This window comes from Mytilus californianus, unplaced genomic scaffold (assembly GCF_021869535.1).
Source record: "Mytilus californianus isolate M0D057914Y unplaced genomic scaffold, xbMytCali1.0.p SCAF_4, whole genome shotgun sequence".
In the NCBI taxonomy this organism is placed as follows: domain Eukaryota; kingdom Metazoa; phylum Mollusca; class Bivalvia; order Mytilida; family Mytilidae; genus Mytilus; species Mytilus californianus.
This window is the reverse complement of record NW_026262690.1, coordinates 103,274,264-103,299,056: the sequence shown is the minus strand read 5'-3', so window position 1 is coordinate 103,299,056 and position 24,793 is coordinate 103,274,264. Positions and strand designations below refer to the sequence as shown.

The 24,793-nt window shown below is 32.5% G+C and overlaps 1 protein-coding gene across 2 annotated transcripts; it reads left to right on the top strand.

Annotated features, from left to right (window-relative positions):
- The first annotated feature begins 218 nt into the window (after positions 1-218).
- LOC127738947 (mitochondrial import inner membrane translocase subunit TIM14-like) lies at positions 219-8,373 on the top strand. Of its 2 annotated transcripts, none has more exons than XM_052250451.1 (6): positions 219-340; positions 4,057-4,108; positions 4,847-4,914; positions 6,106-6,182; positions 7,242-7,312; positions 8,116-8,373. In XM_052250451.1, the coding sequence occupies exons 1-6, from the start codon at positions 338-340 to the stop codon at positions 8,181-8,183; spliced, it is 339 nt and encodes a 112-aa protein (XP_052106411.1). In that variant the 5' UTR covers positions 219-337; the 3' UTR covers positions 8,184-8,373. The 2 variants fall into 2 exon arrangements, with proteins under 2 accessions (XP_052106411.1, XP_052106409.1); XM_052250449.1 differs by having other exon boundaries at positions 324-389.
- The last annotated feature ends 16,420 nt before the right edge of the window (positions 8,374-24,793 follow it).

Sequence of the window (24,793 nt, the reverse complement as noted above, 5' to 3'; positions counted from 1 at the left end):
TTATAGTAGTCTCATGTTCAATATATATAATGAAAATACTGTCAACGAGAATGTCGGATAATGTAGGTTAATCCGGTGTGCTTTGGGATTTAGACACCGACGAATGTCGTAAATCAAATTTTTAAAGAAAGATAAAAATATATTTTTTTATACGAATTAATTATATATTATTGTCCACTTATCTTTAACTTAAATAATGTTATATAATAATGTACATAATTGTTATATAATATATGTTCGTAATTATGACACCCTTACGTAAGTCGACGGTGAGGTGACTGACGAAATTCTGCTTGGACTTTCTTCACCTGTTTATATATTATTACGCATTTCGAAAATGGTAAATATCTTAATACTGAATGGAATATAGAAAAGACAGAGAAATTAAGGTTGTAGTGTTTACACTTGTCAAGTGACAATCCCTACCAGGATTCGGAGGTCATAGCTGTTTTCTGCCATTCTGGTCAGAAAAATATGTCTTGACCTCCGAAAATTATTATGATCAAGGATTTGTATAGTAAGAACCTTCTTACTATACAAAAAGGTTTTTACTATACAAATCCTTGTTATGATTATCACCCGGTTTTTGGTGAATCCGGGTCCGTTCGCCCAAATTCACGTTCGCTCCCATTCAAATTCGCCCCCTTTCACGTTAGCACCCTTTTATTGGTGTTGTGTGGAATAGATATATAAGTTTCTGCTTCTGCCAGATAATAGCCACAAATTATCAACGAACTGAATATACTGCCAAGTTAGTGTATTGCTATGAATAAGATCCCGTTCAGACTAGATTTTTTTTAATAGATCTAAATAAAACCAGTTAGCGTTCACATTATCTTTAATCCTAACGATCTCTATCGGTCTAATCTGAACCACAGCGTTCACAATACAAGTAAAATTGCAATCGATTTGACCTTATTAACCGTGAAATTGTAAATACTGTGTATAAATAGAAATATTTAATCAAATTAATGTGTTGATACACATGCTTGCAAAAAAATAATGGATGAAGTTATTGTTTTACTTGAATTCCAGGTTCAAATGTTATTACTGCTGTTCGTACAATTTTTGCTAATTTTCAGCCCATATATGTTGGTCATCCAGTTTGTAATAAATTGCACATTTAATTTTGCTGCCATACATGCGCACAAATTATTTTCGATTCAATCATACTAGTTTAGATCGATCTCTGCATTCAAATTTAACGTTAGATCAGTTCACTTTAGATTGATAAAAACTAAACTACCTCTTTTGGTGTTTTAGTTTAGACCAATTCAAGATCAATTCAAAGCTATCACAATGGGTTTAAATCAATCTAAAGTGAACCGATCTAGTTTAAATCGACCTAAATGTCCAAGTGTGAACAGGGTCTAAGTCTTTATTATTGTTTTAAAATAAAGTGATATTTTAAAAACAAATGTAATGGTGATCACTTTGTTTACTTGTTAATTATACTATTTATATGGGGAAATTGGTTAATATTAGTATTATTTATAGTTTCATAACTCTTTCTCCCGAGACCGGCCATGTAATTATTCTTGTCGGGACTTCCTGTTTCTTGCACGTGCCTGACATCCCGGCTGGGCTAGTTGTCCCTGTGAACTATAAGTATGACGTCACTCATTGGGTTGAGGGCAGTCTACAGCTTAGGATTTGAAATGAGCAGACGCTCATACTTTGACTTGCAGATATGGAACCTCTATTTATACAAGAAGTAGACTAGCCACCACTTATATTATATTTATTGTTTGTAAACTTGTGTTCTGAAACCGTATATGTCTATAAAATAAACATCTGGTTTATATACGTAGTTACTTGTCCAATATCCCAGAACTTGGGAAGACAACGAAGTCAGAAGGAAAACTCGCTCCCGTTACACATAAACAGGTTTCCTTCAGTGTTTTATTAATTATTTTGACGAAATGAATCATGAATATAATTGTCATGATGATCTTGGACTATTACAATACAATATGTTGTGTCCCAGTGATGATCAAGGCAAAGTTCATTCATCTAAAACTTGTAAAAGAAAGGCTGAAGATATTTGCAATCAAAGCTAGTTATAACAACAATCATGCGTTTCAAACACAGAACAATAACACCAAATTTGGCTTTGTAAATACCAATTAACAGTAATCATACATAATAATTATTAACATTTAATAATTAATCATCAAATCACCAAAAAAAATAAATTCATTTATAAATGACTATGGCGATCACAATACTGCATTACTGGTTTACATCTTGTGCTGTATTGAATTAGATTTCAAGGCAATTCTGTTGCCTTTCTTCCTATTTCAACAGTGACTGACCAATGGAGTTATGGCAAAAGATGTACTGGGTTTTGAACTGGATCTCAAAACCAGCCTAAATCTTTAAACAAGTGTTTTGTGCAAAGGGTTGAAAGGCAGTGTTTCTGACAGTTTTTATGAATTCAAAGTGGATCTACAATGTATCCTAATATTTATAGTTCTCTGCCCAGTGTGAATGCATTGCATAATTCTGACGAATTTTCGGTATTTTCAGCAGTAGATACATAACATCTCGTCAGTGTCATATCAATCACATGAAAACTTTTCTTTCCAACTTTCTTGCAATTTTCAATTTTGCTTGTCCCTATCATAGTATTTCTCTTATATGTTACATATATATGCAGGTGTTGAATCATTGACTGTACATTTAATTCCTCTCATGGCATTTTCTTTAAAAGTTGCTGGCGAAGAATATTTACATGTACCTCATGTAGACGTTATTAACACAGGCACTTGTCTCTGAAAAAAAATTCCTATATACCTTCATCATGTTCATGTACAATGTAACTCAAGGTACTTAACTCACATTTTTGAAAAATGTCACCCGGTCGCGAACTTCTGTTATATTTTGATTTCTCGGTTGTCAACCCCACTAAAACTTGTTATGCCGTAAATCTAAATTGATTTATCTACACAATGGTGTATAACACGCCTACCTTTGTTGTCAGAATCATTTGTAGCAGGCCTCCCCAAGTATGTCAACCGGGGTTAACAACCGAGACATCAAAATATAACGGAAGTTTGCGACTGGGCGACATTTTTCAAAAATACAAGTGAATCACCTTGTGTTATATTAAGGTATATAGCATTTTTTTTTCAGAGACAAGTGCCAGTGGTTATTAAACAATGTTTCTGAAAATGAAAGTTGTGAGACTCTGCGTTGTATTGCGATTGACCTGAATAGTATTATTCTTCAATAAAACACTGCTTGAAACAGAATGAAAACTCATTATAATATTCATGAGGAGTGTGTATTGCTAATTTGCAACATGTTGAACTAAGCCAGACATCTTCGTTGTATGTCAACATTATCACAAAGTTGAATTAGATTATTTTTAATGGTTGAATACATTTTATCAATGCAATACAGGCAACTCTAACAGGCTGTGACTTGTTCGAAAAAATGTAGGTCCAAAATGCACTTTAGTTGAGTCTTGTTCTTTAGGAATTTTCAGTCCCTGCATATCTTTGGCCTTAATGTTCCATTTTGAATTTCAAAAAGCCAAGAATGCATAGTAAAAAAACTGGTTACAATAAACACTGATGCTTATTTTGATTATATTACTACCAACACAGATTGAACTAGCACAAACAAACCAGGGGATATTATTTTATTTCACTCAACAAAAAAGGCAATGTAGATCTACATATATGATCATTACTCATATACAATGTAACAAGCAATTGACATCACAAATATTCAATTCAAATGCAATGTACATTTGAAAGAAATGACCCATTTGTAAAAAGTTTACCAGTACATTTTCAAACAATTATTGACCTTTTAGTCTGGTTTGACTGAAAGTTTTGAGGTCAGAGAAAAAAAATCATTGCAATGATCATCAGTTGATGTCTCTTCATTAGTAATCATTGATCTGAAAAATCTGACCAACTCCCATCCCAAACCAATACAAAGCGAGGATTTTTTTCTTTAGTCAAATAAAATTAAAATATAAGTTAACAACTATTACAAATGTATTATCAGTTATAAAAGTAAATAGCTTTATGTGTTTATTTTCAGACCTCCAATCTGATTCTAGCAGGACTTGGTATAGCAGCAGTGGGTTTTGGAGGTAGGTGATATACAGTACTGTATAAAAGAGAAAGCGGCGTTTAATGACTACATTAACAGCTACAAATGTTGAATGGAGTGCTCAATAGGTGCACTTTTAGCTGTACTGGATGTTTAAATGAAAAAGAAGGGATATAGGACAGATATCAATGAGGCAAAAAATTGTTTGAAAAATACAATATATCAAATGAACACTGGTTTTAATGCTGTGTTTCATCTTGACTGTTATTTGAAAGTCTTCAAGGATGAACGAAGAAGTTCAGACCTTAACGGTAATATGGTCCATAGAATCACAAGTAATACTATGTCATATTTGTTAACAGTTACCTATGTTATTGGAGGAACATATGAGGGAAGTAATCAACAAATACTAATCACTACCACATCTGATTGGATTGGTTGAATAGATGTTGGTCTCTTTGCATCCTGCAGCAATTATTTTAAGTGTATTTTTGACAACATCCAATATGGGTTTAGAACTTAAATTCATTGTTTTATAGAACAATGAGCTCAATACATGATCAACATTTCACTGTCAAATATTCTATAACATGCATAATATTTATTAGATGCACATTAGACTACAATAAACATGATTGACATTCTTTTTTGTATGGTTTTGCTTTTAAAAAATTATATGGATGTGATGATTAATTTTGATATGTTCTTTTGGGCTACCACAAAGATATGTATCCACAATAATTATGATTCTTAAATTGAATACTTCATATAATTATAGGGAGATATCTAACCAGACATGCTAAAACTGTAACACAGACACTGAAAAAACAGATGGATGCATCTGGGGTATGTAATATTGCTTTTGTAACTTAAATGAGATATTGTTGGAATAAAATAACAAGTTCAACAACAACAATATACTGACTAATATATGTTACTTAATTATGTATAAATCTTGTTGACTGTGTTGAAAATGAAGAGGGACAACACAAGACATTATAAGCATTGGGACGGGTAGATGCATTGATATACAATACCAGAGATTGGGTTATTGAATTAAAAGGCAACTTGTTTCATGATTATGTACTAAAATGTCATACAGTTGAAGTGAGTTCTCTCATTATTTTTCAAATTTCTATTTCAGTAAGAAAAAAATCACTTTGTTTTAAATATTTCGTATATTCCAAATACTGTTCAAAAGGTTTGAAACATTTTTAGAATAAAGATTTTATGAATTATTAATGAAAGTCTCCTAAAAATTTACATAAAAATATTGAAATTTCTTAGAAGTTAAGAAAAGAGGGGTTGTGGTGGAACTTTATTCTATATTTCTATTTTATTTTCTGTGTTACAGTTACAAATGTATGGTGTATTGAATGATTGAATAAAAACTAAAATCTGAATGATTTTCTTGGTGGATTTTTCTGGTATTATTTGAATTTTTGTTTTTTTTCCTCTCAAATGTTAACATTTGAATTTGTATTTAGAACTTGATTTAATGAAAAAATTGATATGACAAGATTTGGCCTAGATGCCTATCTCTTGCATCATACATCTCTGATTGAGGTACATGCAACAAAACATTACATACAAACAATGTAGTTGAAACTAAAACTTCGCTAATATATTAAAAATCTAACATGAATATAGATTAGAGTCTTAAAACGTAGGTAATCTTAAGTATTGCTTCCAACTTTGAATTGATGTTTATTCCAAACAATACTGGTATGTCTATAGTAAGCCAAAAAGAAAAAATGTTTCTTGATTAATTTTGAATACTGAAACTTTGTTTAAATTTAAACATTTTGCCTGGACCAACTGCTTTACTTCCATTGTAAAGGGTCTTATCTAAATTAGATCCAAAATAAACCCAACATACTACCTATTTGATGAACAATACATGTTCTTCTGTGGTCAGTTGTGGGCATTGATAAAGTTGGAATAGTGGTATGTCACTGGAAAGTTTCAATTAAATTTTAACATGTTTAAGGTTAATTTAAAAAAAAAACATTTTAAAAATTGTTTATTTTTTTCCAGGCATTGAGCAAGTACTATAAAGGGGGATTTGATCCAAAAATGTCAAAAAGAGAAGCTGGTTTAATTTTAGGAGTAAGGTTGGTATTTTAATTGAAATATGAATACTATTTAACATTAAAGGCATCCATGATATGATGTTGAACATGTAAGCTTTTGCTAGCAATAGATATTTGCCATTCAAATGAAAATGTCCTGTCATTATACATGATGCCACTAAAAAAAATATACAAAATTGGCCACATTATTCCACTACCGTAATAGATATACATATACTCAAAATTGGCAACAATATACTGTAAGTCAACCAATTTTTACGAATGATTTATTTTATATCACTATCAACATGATCAAGATCAGAAAAATAATGGAAATATGTGTATGTCACTTTTATGTAAATACATCAACAAAGTTAAAAAGTCATGGAAAATATATTGCAGTGTAATTGTTAAAAAAGAAAAATATATTCTGTAAACAATAAGTTGGTTCATAGTATGACATACCTCTATTTCTATAAGATTATGTTTGGGAAAAAAATCACAAATTGATTATTTGATGAGGGTAGACATTTTAAGCAGAGATGACCAAAGACTTGAAAGTATGCTTGATTGGACAATTATTCTGATTACAGTATCAGTTAGTAAGACTTGATCAGATAATTATTCTGATTACAGTATCAGTTAGTAAGACTTGAACAGAAAATTATTCTGATTACAGGATCAGTTAGTAAGACTTGATTGGACAATTAAATCATTTTTTTATTAGATAGATCTTTATCCTCATTAACTAAATAACATAGTTACAGAGATGAGAATATAAACAAAATACAACATATTTTGCATGTGTGAAATATACATAAATAAATGTAATTTAACCAGGAGGACAGACTTTCACTGATATATAGTTTATAAATCTACACAATTTTTCTAGTAAGACAATAGATCAGAGCATGTGCACAAAGCTCCCCTTTTCTTCCACTGAAAATGAAAAATCTGGCAAAAGATCTTGCAGGATAAGACTCACTACATACAAAAGGGTGGAAAATATTTTGAATCACAGTTGTCTGTCATACAATACATGTAAATTAAGTACTTTTTTATATACCTTTTTTAATTCATTGTTAAGCATGTCTTTTTCAGTCCATCAGCAAGTAAAGTCAAGGTGAAAGATGCACATAAAAGAATAATGTTATTAAATCATCCAGACAGAGGTAATCTTTACTATGGAAATGATATTTCTTAAATCTAAAAGAGTTTTAGTGGACAAAAGTTGATCCAAGGAAAAAGTGTGTAGGAAGTATCATTGTTCAATAATATAACAGAATTTGTGAAAAATTCTCTTTTTCTGAAATATTTTAAGCCGAGGTTTAATTTGCACATCAATTGTGAATTAACACTACATATTACCATTTTTGTACATTTGACTTGAACACCAAATAAGGGAAAATAATCCCAGTGCTGAACTTTCCACATGTACAGTATGTATAATCTGTAAAAGTATTTTAAATCTTTGTGTGAACACTGCTTTTTTTTTAATGATTGGTTGACTAAAATAAATTGTCAAAGAGGAGACATCTTCAAGCAGACTCTTTATTTTTGAAATGCTCATATGCCAATATACCGTAGAAATTGTTGAATTTCTTATTCTAGTACAAGACATACATCAAACATATAATATAACTGCATTGAGACAGCTATTCTAAATTTTAATTCATTAAATTCTTGAGTTTGGATATTCAAAAAAACATCAAAAGTAATGTTAGCAAACATGTCTAAATAGAATAACCAAAAACTGTCAATCTATGCTACTCTTATGTTCTAATCAACATTATCACTAAAAGATTTCCATGCTGAATGTTTAAAATCATAAAAGGTGGAAACCTCCTGTTTCTGTCTCATTGACCTACCGGTATACCCTTGCTACCTTGCTCCTTGTATTCATTCCAATAATATACAGAGGTTTGAGATATAAACGCAGCAGGGAATTTAAACAGAAAGTTTCTTATTGTTTCAGGTGGTTCACCATATCTTGCATCAAAGATTAATGAAGCAAAGGACTATTTTGACAGTAACAAGGCATAAAGAGACAAAGTGATCTATTCAATACCTCAGTCTTTCAATAAACAGGCATTTATTGCTTTCAAAAGATATAACAGACAGGCCAAGAATACAACCAATTTGATGGTCTACAATTATGTCACTACCATTGCAAATTGATTAGTCATCCAGCATTGTCGAGAAATCTTTGTGATAATAAAACACTTTTCATTAATTTTTTTTTTTTTTTTTAGATGTGTCAAGAACAAAACACTTGTAATTGTATGAGATGCTATTTAGATGTGTCAAGAACAAAACACTTGTAATTGTATGAGATGCCAAGTCTTGGATTTTTAGCTCACCAGGCCCAAAGTACCAAGTGAACTTTTCTCATCACTTGGTGTCAGTCGTCATACTTTAACTTTTACAAAAATCTTCTCCTCTGAAACTACTGGACCAAATTTTACCAAACTTGGCCACAATCATCATTGGGTATCTAGTTTAACAAGCATTCTGAGAGTATTGCATGGCAATACATAGTCCCCTACCGGTTAAAAATTCATTGTAATGGCACAAAATGCTAACTTGATCTATAACTTGTCATGGTGTTAACTATATAACAAATATCAAGTCAATATCTTCAAGCATGATGAAAAAAAGTGTGGAAAACTGATTATTTAAGTGAATTTTCTATGTCCAAGGACCATAACTCTGCACAATATCATCAGACCCGAACAAAATTCGAACTTGATCTGTAACTTGTCCTGATAAAACTATATACCAATTATCAAATCAATATTTTCAAGCATGATGAAAAAATGTGAGGAAAACTGATTATTTGAGTGAATTTTCTAAGTCCAAGGACCATAACACTGCACAAAATCATCAGACCGGAACATAATACGAACTTGATTTGTAACTTGTCATGATAAAACTATTTACCAATTATCAAATCAATATCTTCAAGCATGACGAAAAAAAGTGCGGAAAACTGATTATTTGAGTGAATTTTCTAAGTCCAAGAACCATAACTCTGCACAAAATCATCAAACCGGAACAAAATTCGAACTTGATCTGTAACTTGTCATGATAAAACAATACACCAAATATCATATCAATATCTTCAAGGACGAAGAAAAAAAGTGTGGAAAACTGATTTGCCGGACTGACAGATGGACAGACAGACAGACAGACGGATGGAGTGCAAACCTAAAGTCCCCTTCAACTTCGTTGGTAGGGGACTAATAAATGTGTCTGATGACCATGCCCGCCAACCAAGATGGCTGACATGGCTAAAAATAGAATGTAAGGGGTAAAATGCAAGTTTTGTCTATTATTTTGAAAACCGTTATAAGTAGAGAAATTCTGACAGGGCAAAAATGTTCAGAATGTTGAACTCTACCAATTGTTCATGACGTCAAAACTGTCAGGCAACTTCTTATAGGAGATATTGCCCTTAAATGACAAATTTTACCATTTTTTTATCTTGAAAACTATAATAGATAAGAGAGAAACTTTAAGTTGCAAAAATGATCAGCAAGACATGATCTTCGAATAAGTATGCTTGGTTGTAATCTTCATTGGACTCCTAATTAGAGTTATTGCCCCTTTGATGATGATTTTTACCAATTTCTTGTATTTTTGCCTTATATCTTAAAAATAATAATAGATACATGTAGATAGAAACTTAAAGAAAAAAAATGATCAGCAAGATAAGATCTACATTTAAGACAATATGGAGGAAATTTTCTGACAACTCCTTATTGGAGTTATTGCCCTTTAATGACGATTTTTACCAATTTTTTTGCATTTTGCCATATATGATAGAAATTATAATAGATACGGGTAAGTAGAAACTTTGAAAAACCAATAAGATCAGCAAGGCAAGATACACAACATGTCAATTTTGCGGATATAGTTGGTAGACTGTCACTCTTCATAGGAGTGATTGCCCCTTAATGGGGACTTTTTTATCCTCTTTTGTGTTTGAGCAAAAATTAAAGGTGATAGAGAAAAACCAAACAGACAAAATGATCTGCAATACAAGATCAACAAAAAAGAAATTTTTGTCATGAATTCTATTCTCGTCTACAATGTTGGAGAGAGTCCATTGTTGCACATAGACCTAGGTGAGCGACACAGGCTCTTTAGAGTCTCTAGTTTATTGGGAGACTAATTTTGTTAACATATTATGGTCAGCTTCCTAAATTTTATCCTATTTTAACAAAGAAAGAACCAAAGCCATCAAAGGGAACAATCAAAGTTCTAAAGGCAAAGTGTACGTAATTAACTACTCCACAGAATTTTTTTAAATTTTACATGTGGATTCTGCTTGTAAAAATACACCAGACAATAAAATAAAAAAAAGGGGTAACCGTTTTCGTTTTTCAAATACAAGCTGTTGAAATTAACAGCATGATACGCCAAAAATACAAAGGATATATAGGGAAAATCATAAAAATCGGCAGATATTTTTACTTTATTAAGATTTTCTAATTCGTTGGTCCACAGAATTTTTTTAAAAATCGATATGCGATTCAAAGATGAACGACGAACCCATTGGTGCAAAGAAAGTCCTTAGCAACCGTGCTAGTTTTCAAGCTATATCCTGTTAAAGTTTGATTTTTAGCGGAAAGAATAAAAACATTCGGCGACGTTATTGATGTCTACTGTAACGTCATCACAATTTCTACTCTATAACGCTATTATACCGTACAGTGTTGTAACAAAATCGTGAGTGTGTATAACCCATTTTCCTAATTATTGCAAATGCTCAAGCGTAATCAATTGATAAGGAAATAAACTAACTGTTTTTAAGGATAATTCTGCTGCCAAAAAAAAAAAACAAATTGGCAAATAAATATACTGCAAGTGAAAGAAAGTTACTGTATAGACTTTAACTCCATCTTTTTTTAATTAGACAGGGTTCCACATCTTTTTTGAAATGCATGTATTTATAGCTGACTATGGGCGTTGATCATTGTTGAAGGCCGTACGGTTACCTATAGTTGTTAATTTCTGTGTCATTTGGACTCTTGTGGAGAGTTGTCTCATTAGCAATCATACCACATCTTCTTTTTTTTTTATAGTGTATTGTTTTAATAATTATGAATCAAATATCAAGTTTGAAATTGTCCCAGTTAACACAGCGTTGGCAGAATGGTTCTATACGTATTTAAATAATCGGTTATAATATTGGGATCGCGTATACACGTCTTTTTTTAAATCTTATTTCTGCATGTTTGTATTTTAAAAAAGTGAATATAATTTGCTGCATCTTTTCATCCTCACCATTTCCGGCGCTATTCGAGGTATTGCGCACAAAGCCCATTTTATTTGTCAGGTTCACACGCGTGCACGTGACACAACTCTGCAATTTTATTTAAAAAATTTCCTGTCTCGATCGCTTTCCCTTTTCTTTAACTACACGACAAAGCATGATATAATGTTTGCTGGAGATTTTAAGTAAAAAAGGAAATAATTTTTTGTACCATTATTTGTTAAATATCCACATGCAAGACTCCAAAAAATAAGAAAACTGCATCTGCATATTATCTTGAGAATTTTTATGGCTGTAATAAGGTCAAAAGAAGAACCCGCATATGAATTTTAGCAAGGTAAAACAGATTGGAGTTTTAACTTCACGTAGCACAGATCATTCCCAGTGTTAGCCTTAGCATTGTGTATATCGTGTTTAATGCTATAGCATTGTGTATAGTGTAATGCTAAAGCTTTGTGCATAGTGATATGCTATAAATGTACTGGTGTAATGCTATAAGAATGTACCAAGAGCGATGCTATACGAGTTTACCTAGTATAGTGCCATACAAATTGTTCCTGTATATAGTGCAAATTTGAATTGCAGTTTTGTTAATATAATATGAACATAAGGAGATGTGGTATGATTGCAAATGAGACAACTATCTGCCACGTTTAAGGTAGATCGGGTTCCTTTTTCTGAGCGTCCGTTCTGATCATGTTGCAAAAACTTTTTTGTTTTAAAAATATTTTACCAAGTATCATTCAATATACAACAAAATACCTAAAACTTGAAATTTAAAGATTGAACTATCAAGAAATTAAGTGTCGTAAAGTATATTTAAAATATTTGGGGATTTTTTTCAAGAAAATAAGGCATGTGACACCCTATTTTTATTTGATATTTCGGAGTTATTAATGAAAAGCAATTCTCTCATCGACTTTTAGCCAATTGATTCCATCGTTTAATGTTTCTGCAATAAGGAAAACTTAAGTTTCCCCTATATTAACAATATAAAATAACCCAAATTTCGTTAATTTCAATGTGTTATTACGAAAAAACAAGGTCCGTGATCCCCAGTTTTTATATTGAAATTTATATAACATTGACACAGAAGTCTTACAGAAGTTTAAGAAAAATCTATCATCCAACATTTAGACACCCCAGCTACCTTAAAGGATGTGGATGTAAGCAATTGTTAAAGGCAATCATATATACGGCCTTCAACAATGAGAAAATCCATACCGTATAGTCGGTTATAAAAAGCCCCGACATTGTAGAACTAATTTTCTTCACCCCCTCCCCATTCTTCCCCTACCTCATACTACTGCTGAATGATACACAAAAGCACAACAAAAAAGAAAACAAGTTTCGCTATCCCTTTGAAATCTGAATTTGATAAAGAAAAAAATAACACGTTCTATTTTTATCATACATGTGTAGTTTCAGTTTCAACCATGGTTCTAAATTTAGATTTTACTTTCCCCAAAAATTGCGGACGGAAGAGAAGACACCTGTTTATTTTTTGCACCTTGAAAACTGAGGTTTGGATGACATAGATTTTACTTATTCTGAGATAAATGTAATAGTGCTCAATTCTTAGTTTCTGAGAGTGTAATGTTTTGTGGACGGAATCTGATGGGTTTTTTTTTTTTTTGCTGTTGGCTTTTTCTTCGGCTTATAAATGTTGTACTAGTGGTCGATTACCCCCGTATCTTTTATACTTTTTACCTAAATAATAAAATATAAAACATCATAAAAATTTTCAATTGCATAAAAACGGACATGCCAACGTCTTTCTTGTTCAAAACACAAATTCACATGCAATATAATTATTTGTTACCTACAATTTTACGCTACAGTACACTGTGAAATTCAATAAAAACTATGGTTTTTCAAAAAAATATTGTGGGGGTCAATTCAGGTTTGATTTTAATGAATTTGAAACGAATAGAAGCAGAATTGTCACTGGTTTATTTTTTATTTGGTTATAATTTTGTTGTTTAGGCGTTTTTACCTTCTGTTGAAATAAACACGAGTCGTTTTGTGTACCTGCTCCTGCGTGTTTAACTAAAACAAAAACAGTGGTAATATAGTCATACTAACTCACAATAGGATACTCAGATTTCTGATTAGAGTCATTCTAATAATTTCTTTGAAATTTTGAGATAGCACATGAATACTTGTTTGAATTCATGATAGACCGCACGAAGTTATTTCTCTTTCATGTGCCCATTTTTCCTTTCTTGGAGTAGGGGAGATAACCCGCGTAACTAACGACGCACGTTTTTTATCCTAAATTACGCTAGAGGCGTGCAATTACGTATACTTCGCCTTAAGTTGAAGAAAAACAAACAATACCATGACAAAAGTCAAAACTGAAGACTGAGCACAAACCTTACCAATAATCTGAGGTGATCTCTGGTGCTGCAGACGGTAAAACAAATCCTGATACACATGTGGCTTCAAACAAAGGATGGAAACAAAACAAAGTCTGCTTCATATTAAGATTTAGAACTACTACATAGTATTGATGAAAGATGTGGAGTATGCATCAGAAGATGACAACCCTACACAAAATAAACCCAATTTTCCTAGACCAATTTGTCAACAATAGAAGCAGTTAATTTGTGAGACTATTTTCATATTACCAACTTTTGACTCTGAAGAACATTATTTTTTGATAGGTTACTTACCATGTGGAAAGACATTCTGGTACTCGGTCAAGTTAGAGCAACTAAAAGAAGTAAAATCAAGCTTACAAAGGGTGCTTGACTTTATTTCTTCTAGTTGCTCTTACTTGACAGTACCAGAATGTCCTTTTACAGAGTAGGTTACCTGTCAAATAATTATATACTGAGTCAAAAGTCAGTACTATAAAAATCAGTCTATTGGAGGACTTGCACATTCATTTTTCATTTCTGAGTGGTAACATACCTGCAGATGGGGTTAACATTTCTCAGCTGATTGGCTGTTCAATGACAATGCAGTTTTAAGAAATTTTGAAAAGTACCTTTTCAATGAAATTTGTCCCAGGAAGCTCCATAAAAATCTGTTTACTATCAATGTAGGTGGATTTAGTGGGCCAAGGTCCCCCTTATGGAGTTACATATATATGGTTAATGCATAAGACTTTTTACAGGTTACCTGTCAAATAATTATATACTGAGTCAAAAGTCAGTACTATAAAAATCAGTCTATTGGAGGACTTGCATTCATTTTTCATTTCTGAGTGGTAACATACTTGCAGATGGGGTTAACATTTCTCAGCTGATTGGGTGTTCAATGACAGTGTAGTTTAAAGAAATTTTGAAAAGTACCATTTCAATGAAATTTGTCCCAGGAAGCTCCATAAAAATCTGTTTACTATCAATGTAGGTGGATTTAGTGGGCCAAGGTCCCCCCTTATGGAGCTACATAGAATCATGTGCAAAACAGTGTAGGCGAGACCATTGATTGGCGCGCTAAAATATCCCATTGACTGGGTCAGATTAGGTGAACGTTCGTCTGTAACGCCCACAACTCACGACGTATTTATTATAAACATTTAAACTGTGGGGTTGCCAAAGGGTTTCAGTATATATACGAACTACAGTGCACAGTATATTATATACATATTTTATTTGCGATCATAAAATGTACGAAGTCGTCCATTACTATGTAAATTGGGTCGATTAAAAAAAAAGCTGAAAATGTTTCTGTTGCCAAAGGTTTTTCACAAGTATAGTAGTTAGCAGAAAAGTTCTCCAAACTATACATTTTACCTATTCAAAAACGTAAATGCAAATTCCACAAGGCTTGATTCAAATAGCCTTTTTATTGTCTAATAACTTGCAAGTACGAAAAAGACAGGACAGAAGTATATTTTGTCTATATGTTTTGTGTACGCACACTTTATAAAGTTGATCATGCATTCGTTCTAAAATAAAATTTTGACCAGATAAAAGTTAAAAGATGACATAATTGGACATGCAACCGCAATTGTTAAATCGCTTTGACGTCCGAAAAAAAAGATAATAATCAACACATGCATTGTAACTTTTAAAACCAGTTAAATCCTTTTTTTGTTGTTGAAAGAACGTGCGATGTCATAAAAATTGATTATCAAAACATAACGAAAACACAAGTAAAGAACGTTTACACTGAAATGCAGTCAAGTTTAGCGATTGATAATTCATTGATAACATTCTGGCGTATCACAAACAAACAACTTGTAACGTCTCGCTTGATTGGCCGAAAGATTTAAATACAACAACAATTGTTGTGTGCACGTGAATTGACACAGGTGACCGACAATGGAATGTACTACGTTACTACGAACGTAAAAAACAATGATTTTTGGTCGAAATAATTAAATAAGTATTTTGTGAATTTCAAATAGTGGGGTCGAAATATTATACTAATAATTTGTGTTAAGTAATATTCTTTATGCATGCAGCACTTGTACCGCACTATGAAAAATATAAGGATAAAATAAAATACATGTGCCGCTTTTATACGGATGAATGTATGAACCGCTTTAATTTCTTTCATATTGACGCTAGGTTATTATCCAGACAATGTCGTAGTTACTTATAATAAGGATCTCATAATACTGATCCATTTCAAATTTATGATGGGTTGCACATTCCTCTTTTATTGTTTTCATGCTATAAAACGAAAATAAAGAAGCTAAGCGTTTGTTCTTCAGAAATGACGTGTCATAAACGAGCAAATTGTCCCCGAAAGATCGTACCATGTGTGCACGTGAATATAGATGTACTATGCAATGTACTATCATGGTCACCACGAAATTCAAATGAATTCAGTGAAGGCATGTTGGTGTAAAAAGGTTTGAAATGTTTCATCGGCGAAGATTTTATTTTTGCATGTGTGGAACTAAAAAATAAATAAATACTTGTGAGAAATGTCGTAGTTTATAAGGAACTATATAAATGTACTGTTTTCGATTTTGATTGGTTGAAAATTTATCCTTTAATTTCATACCGTAAGAATAGAGCTTTGCATAACATTGTTGAACAATCCGCCAAAGTAACGTGTGGCATGCGTGCGTATTAAAATGAAATACAAAATCATACATGTATGATAAACTTATAAACGAAATATTAAGAAATTAAGGATGACTACTGTAAAAGTATGTACAAAAATGGAGTCACCCTTTATCAATACATTTAGTGAATAACCACACTGTTTAAAACTGATTGTTTTCTATGCAACTATTTAAATATTTACAATATATAATTTTCAACCGAGGATAGCAAAACAGTTAATTATAAATTAAGAAAGTATATCGCTGGAGTTTATAAAGTACATTTCCTTCCACTGTGCCATGGTTTGCCATCTCCATTTTTTCTCTAAACAAAGCATGGCTGGTTACATGTTCTGAATTTACTTAGAATTTCGGGATTTTTTTTTTCAAAATCAAGTAAACTAAATCAGAAAAAAAATCACACTATCCTAAAACTTATGAAAGAATATGAATAATGAACATGACAGTTTATAACACAAACCCATTTACTATAAAAATCGAGCAATATCTTTAGTATGTAATTTGGTTATTTTTGTAGTTAAGTACGGTTTCATTTCAAGTACAACGTTAATTCATCAAGTCCATTGAATAAAAGATAAGGCAGGGTGAGCAACTTGACAAAAAAAAAGGCAGGATGACGATTTATGTAAAAAATCAGGATAAACGAATGAATATAGTCAGGACCTAACAGACTGAAAAATAGAAAGACAGGACAGAGATAACAACTAAAAAAATGAAGGACAAAATGTTTCATCCAAGTCCTTCACCCCCAATCAAAATAAAATGGTAGCTCCCTTAATCCAGGACCAATTGAGAGGAGACAGTTGAATTAAATATTTCGACGTGACTGTTAAGATTAAAGTTTAAAATTTTACATGTACATGTATAAAAGCTAGAATTGCCATGCGATAATCAAGAACACAATCATGTTCGGGAATACGACGATGGAAGTTTTTAACGACCTTGACCGGCTACGTGAATACTGATCAGTCCATTCAGCTTTATAGTACGCGTGTTCTATTTTCGCAGGTGTGAGGTCGAAGGTTTGAATTGACCAATGAAAACGATCGTTCCTTAACGAGTTAATCTAATAAAGTTTGTTTGACTGATTATGTTGCACGACCTTTCGCTAAGCTTGACCGCAGTTCAGTGTAAGTATTCAAGATAAATCAAAACACAAAGGTTATTCCTGATTAGTTTTTCGAATTATTTTATTTAGGCGTTGATACCCTTTGGTGACCTCACAGTTTAAATGTCTATAATAAATACGTCGTGAGTTTTGGGCGTTACAGACGAACGTTCACCTAATCTGACCCAGTCAATGGGATATTTTTGCGCGCCAATCAATGGTGTCGGCTACACTGTTATGCACATGATTCTATATGGTTAATGCATAAGACTTTTTACATGTCCCACTCCAATTGTTGCCTAGTTTGCTGGACATAGGAATTTACAAACCGGCATAAACCACGTAAACTATTTGTAAAAGCTTTATGATTTAGAAAGACCTAGATGCTTCATACCTTGTATACAGGTACCTTATGTTATGAAGTGTCTGTCGGTCGGTCATATGTCCATTGATGATCTTATTTTCATTGTTCAGTGAGTGCTTGAAAATTTTTTATTTATTTTTTTATCAAGTGAAATACTAGCTTATTATGAGTAATAGGATAAATATATATGGTATATGGGTTCCTTTCAATTTCATGGTTCATTGGACAATGTTTAGTTTTTTGCAGTTTGGTCTATTTCTCAGATACTTTAAGAAATAAGGGCCACTATATTTGGTGTACAGAATTATAAGGTATACATGTCTGTCTGGAAGGGTTCATATGACCTTTACCTCATTTTTAAGGTTCAGTGGTCATTGGCAAGGTTTTTTAGTAATTTTGTCAATTTATCAGATACTAGAAGCAATAGGTAAAAAACATTTGTTGAATGGAATGATTGTAAGGTGTCTGTCTGGCAGGGTTCATATGACCTTGACCTCATTTTCATGGTTCATTGGTCTTAAAGGGAAACTTCGCAAAAAAATAAAAAATTGATATTATGTCCATTCTGTATAAAAAAGCACAAATTCATAGATATTAAAGTTTTATTCTGCTAGATAAGAGATCACCATCGATTTTAAATTTAGAGTATCAATTCTCTGCGTGCGGCCATTTTGACATCTTCTCGGTTTAGAAACCCCGATATATCTATAAACCACAAAGGACCAAAACCAGCAGTAACCTAACGTAGTCGCATTTATCCGACTAACTAACTTGATACGGAAAGTGTAATTATTTTTTTAAATAACTATGGTCTGTCGTTTTAAAACTGTTTTTTCTTTACGAAGTTTTTGAAACAAGAAATTTATATGGGAATTAGTTAAAAAGTCAAAGTTCAAAGTCATAAATAAGTGTTCCGTGTAAAATCGTTTTCGAAATTCTTATTTGTTCATAATTCTTTTATGTAATAAACTTATTTAAATAAATTCGGACCTTCTCTTATCTGATCACCAGCATGGCTAAAGGAATTATTCCCTGAGGTATTGTGAGGTGACACGTCCAGGTATTCAAGCGATTTCCTGTCGGGTTTAAAAACTCTTATTACACAATTACATAAAGCATGTTCATGCATCGCTTCACTTCTGAGGGTATTGGTCAGTGTACACGGCCGATAACTTGTAACTTTCCATTTTAAAACTAATATGAGGAAGGCGCTACCTTGAATGCCAGCTTACCAAGACTATGTCCTACATATTGATTGATTGTTGGTTTGCTTAATGTCCAGTGGCAAATATTTCATGCATGTTCAGGACGAATGTCCAACATATAGTTTTTGTCTAAAATAAAATAATAAGTTCAGATGGAAAATGTTAAGGGAACGATCATTGAACTTCCAAAGGCAGGATGGAGTATGTTTTTTTTCTTCAAAAATATTCTGATTCCCAAATCGATGAAAAAAAAATATTCTAGTCAAGCAGAGGACAAAAAAATATTCTGAATCCAGATTATTCCCAAACCTTCTAGTGTCAATTTTTGACCAAATAATTTTGATAAACGTATTTACACTTTTGGTATTTAGCTAAATTTTGCCTCCAAATGACCTTAGATCTACTCCGAATCACCTTTTGACGTCAGGCAACAATCACTTTTTAATTATGCCGTCAAATGTTTTGAATTATGATGTCAAAGTTTACGGGAACCTGTGTGATTTTACGTAATGGCGGACAAATTTGCATACAAGTGTAAATACGTCTATTGATAGCGTTGTAGCCCTTTGCGTGAAACTTAAACAAAAATTTATACCCCCACGCGCCCTTTTGAAGCTAAAAACTTGCACCCTTATTGTCCATATTGTTTTCTGCTGAAAAAAAATTTATTCATGCCAAGAAATCCTCGCTAAAAATTCCGGTCGACCTCCTACGGCATCCATTAGTAGTTAAAGATTTTATTTCATTCAATAAATTAATTTATGACCCGCGTGTACGTCTCACTTAAAACACAGCCATATACCAAATGGTCAAAATTAATCATCCATGTAATTTGCTCTATGGGATGTTTGCAAAATTTCAACGGAGGCAATTTCTTGGCATGGGAGAAAGGAAGAAAGACCATTCACAATTTGTCTTACATTTGTTTTTCTCTCTTTCAATTAAATAAAAAAAAATTAAACCTTTCAGATGTAGAGTTCATAAGAAGGAAATATTCCCTGTGGAACACCACCACCCCCCTTTTTTGTGCTCTCTTTTTTCAACCCTCTTATCTAATCAAAATTAAAACTTTGATTTCTAACCGATCTTTTCATGTACCGGACCGGCAACTTTTTTTATTTAATAAGAAAATCTACAGTGCCGTTATACACATGCATGCTGATTGCTTGGAGTCCCCGCCCGAAAAGAAAGAAAAAGTATAACTCCAAGATACTATATTCCTGAATCACGTGATTTTTACTACGTGGAGCTTAAATTAGAATAAATACCGAATATGGAAAGTGAAACTACAATTCATAACATAAAGTCCGTTGGCAAATAGAAGAAAAGGAAGATTATTTTTGGCAAAGGGTACCGGGGTAATCCTCTTTGTGTTCAAAATATACATGAAATATTTGCCACTGCCCCTTGTCTCGGTTCTATGAATGTTTACCCTGAGTTTTCAATCTGTTACATGCCAAGAAATCCTCGCTAAAAATTCCGGTCGACCTCCTACGGCATCCATTAGTAGTTAAAGATTTTATTTCATTCAATAAATTAATTTATGACCCGCGTGTACGTCTCACTTAAAACACAGCCATATACCAAATGGTCAAAATTAATCATCCATGTAATTTGCTCTATGGGATGTTTGCAAAATTTCAACGGAGGCAATTTCTTGGCATGGGAGAAAGGAAGAAAGACCATTCACAATTTGTCTTACATTTGTTTTTCTCTCTTTCAATTAAATAAAAAAAAATTAAACCTTTCAGATGTAGAGTTCATAAGAAGGAAATATTCCCTGTGGAACACCACCACCCCCCCTTTTTTGTGCTCTCTTTTTTCAACCCTCTTATCTAATCAAAATTAAAACTTTGATTTCTAACCGATCTTTTCATGTACCGGACCGGCAACTTTTTTTATTTAATAAGAAAATCTACAGTGCCGTTATACACATGCATGCTGATTGCTTGGAGTCCCCGCCCGAAAAGAAAGAAAAAGTATAACTCCAAGATACTATATTCCTGAATCACGTGATTTTTACTACGTGGAGCTTAAATTAGAATAAATACCGAATATGGAAAGTGAAACTACAATTCATAACATAAAGTCCGTTGGCAAATAGAAGAAAAGGAAGATTATTTTTGGCAAAGGGTACCGGGGTAATCCTCTTTGTGTTCAAAATATACATGAAATATTTGCCACTGCCCCTTGTCTCGGTTCTATGAATGTTTACCCTGAGTTTTCAATCTGTTACATGCCAAGAAATCCTCGCTAAAAATTCCGGTCGACCTCCTACGGCATCCATTAGTAGTTAAAGATTTTATTTCATTCAATAAATTAATTTATGACCCGCGTGTACGTCTCACTTAAAACACAGCCATATACCAAATGGTCAAAATTAATCATCCATGTAATTTGCTCTATGGGATGTTTGCAAAATTTCAACGGAGGCAATTTCTTGGCATGGTTGATTTATCTAAATGACAATGCTTAAATTCATTATCTTCTTTCCATTTTCAAATCCATTTTTCTTTCTTTGCAAATTTTACAAAATTTAAAACAATAAGACATTTGTTTAATTTCAAAACTATGAATACTGTTATACAATCCATAATAACTTTATTAAATTAATTTTTTGTTGGTTTTCATGAAAAGGTGGAGGATTTGGAATATCTTTTTCATTAGTATCTAAAAGTTGTAGCTGTTTTTTTTTTATTTAGTATTGCAAACAAGCTTCCTGTTTGTTGAACTATTTTTACTTTCTAAATTAGCTGGATGTTCATATTGTATTCCCAGTTTTCTGCATCTCATATATATGTGATCAGCAAGAGGATCATTCTGATTGTTGAAAGAAGAGTTTGAATTTACAGTGAGCCTTAGAATAATGTTTTGATCAGGTTTTTCATTTTGATCTAAGCATAAGGAACCATAAATAGGATTGTTAAGTTGATAATCTAAAGATTTTGCTATTTTCTAGGATGCTATTTAAAATTTGAGGGGAGATCACTGCTCAGCAGTATAAATGTATTTCTGATCATCTTCTGTTTGTGGGTTTCTACATCAATTTCATGTACTAATTCAGAGTCAGTTTTATGTCATTTTTGCATTTTGTTTTATTAGCTTACTTTTCAAGTTTTTATACGACGGCAAAATAAAATTCAGAATGGAAATGGGGAATATGTCAAAAATTTGCTTTCGAGTAATGCAATCATGTCGCTGTTGTCCGAAGACACATTTGGGTTTCCGGACAATAACTTAAGTTTAAGTAAATGGATCTCTATGACAATGTATGAAATTGTACCAGAAGGTTCAACTTCAATACACAAAAGGAAGGTTAGAATTGATTTTGGGGGTTATCATATGGACAGTTTAGGAGTCAGTGGTCAAAAACAACATTTTTGGGTTGTTTTTTCCATAATTTTTGGGGTTTTTTTTCCAAAAATTTACCATTTTTACATTGATTATTTCTCATTTATATATAAATGCAACAAATACTGATATGGCAGGAGATACACACGAAACAGGGTGTGTAAATTATTTTATCGGTAATTTTGGGCATTTTTTCTTTGATGTGTACTTCTTGATAATGTCGACGTCAGTATCAGTGAACTGGTCATGATAACAAAAAAATATATTGGGTCAGTTCACAATTGACATGCGCGAGTTCACCGCAAACGGATCTTCTTTCCCTTTAATTCACAAAATTGCACATGATTTTTTTCGCAGAAACGCACGAGTTATTTCATGATTGAAACAGAATCCATGACAAATCGCCCCACTGGCAAATCGCCCCACACCTAATCGCCCCACTTTTTCACCAACTCGCCCCACTTTTAAAAAAATCGCCCCACTCTTGTTCACTTGTGAAAAATAGAAAAATTCTGATGAATTGAGTTATCCCAACTCGCCCCACTTATGAAAAATAGGAAAATCCTAATATTGAGTCATGCCAACTCTCTACACTTATGAAAAAGGAAGTAATACCGTTGAATTTATGTCTGCCAACGTACCCAACTGATAAATAAAAGTATGAATAGAATTAATGGCTACCAACTAGCCCACTTATGAATAAAATGATTAAACTGTAATGAGTGTAGGCCTTCCAATTCTGCCCACTTATGAAAACGTTAGAAATGCATCTTTTTTTTTTGGTTCTTTTCTTTTGGTTGAAATAAAACAGAAAGAAGGTAGCATCAGCATTTATGTGACGTTTTTTTCCTGCATGACATTTTAACATTCAACTACATTAGGAGTGCTTAATATAAATTGGAATTTAAATGTTATCATATTGGTTTCTGATGGATACTTGTCTCATTGGCAATTATAGCAATCTGCTTATTTTTATGTAGATTTCTTATTCTCAATAACATTATATTGTAACGGTTTATTTCTTCCTCTGTGATATTTTATCCTGGGGATGATTTGTCACAGAAATTTACTATTTTAAGTCTTAAAATAAAAGGGTTTACCTTTACGTTGTACGTTCAGTGGGGCGAGTTGGCAGGAGTAATATTAACGGGATTTAACCCTTTTCAAAAGTGGGGCGATTTTTTAAAAAGTGGGGCGAGTTGGTAAACCAGTTGGGGCGATTTTTTTAAAAGTGGGGCGAGTTGGTGAAAAATTGGGGCGATTAGGTGTGGGGCGATTTGCCAGTGGGGCGATTTGTCCTGCTTCCATTGAAACACTTGTCATTGTCATGATCATGATTGGTTGAAACTTTCAGTAATAAAAAGTTAGTTTAGCCTTTTTGAACGATTCACTGATTGTGTGAAAATTTGAACAGGAAATGTACGATAAACCTGATAAAATTGCGTTATATCTGCAGATTTATTGATAGCTTTCCTTACTATTCACAAGGACATATAACTAACATATCGTCCATGCTATTCTGATCTTGAGTTTTTATTCATACATAGTTTGGTATGGCTGGTGCTGTTCCAAGTTGTCTTCTTTCTCTGCATGTTTCTTGAGAAGTATTTGTTTGACCTGGTCAGTCACTATACAGTGTTACAATTCATATTTAGACACAACACATAAATAGTGACCAAAAAGGTACCGCTTTCACATTTATGACATGAGAGAATCTAGAAAAAAAATTAAATGTACACATAATTTTCAACATTTTTGTGGGACTATCATATAAAATTAAGGAAATATGTAGTTGGAGACTGCTGCTGAATAGAATTGTTCGGGCTCACCTGATACCTGTTTTCAAATTAGTCCATATTAAAGTTTGAAGGGTCCAAAATTAAAATATGTTTGATTTCAACTGACATTAAATTTTTGGTGTTTTTTATATGCTAAATCTACATCTGCGGTTGTATCAGGCTGTGCTTGGCGAAGCATTTTATTGTGTTTTTGTTTGTACTTTATTTTATTTTGGTCATGAAAATTAACTTGCAGTTGTGAAGTTGCTTATATTTTTAAAAGATGATAATTAGATAACTTCACATGGTGACAACACTGACGTTTTCGTAGATTTACTTTTTCCCGGGAATGCTTCATCTGTTGATATATTCTCATTGTGAACGATTTGTGTATATTCAAATATATTAACCAATGTTGAAAGACATGTATAATGTCAAATCATAACAATACAAATAATGAAATTGTTTAGTCTCAAAGAAAACTTGTAAGATTTCCGCAGTTATTTTTGTTGAATAGGTGCAAATTGGGTACTCTGTGCA

Excerpts from the sequence above, each read along its gene's own strand:
- LOC127738947 (XM_052250449.1), top strand. The coding sequence starts at position 360 with ATGGAATATAGAAAAGACAGAGAAATTAAG. Across the intron at positions 390-4,056 it reads GAAAAGACAGAGAAATTAAG|ACCTCCAATCTGATTCTAGC; the intron begins GTTGTAGTGTTT and ends GTTTATTTTCAG. Across the intron at positions 6,183-7,241 it reads GGTTTAATTTTAGGAGTAAG|TCCATCAGCAAGTAAAGTCA; the intron begins GTTGGTATTTTA and ends TGTCTTTTTCAG.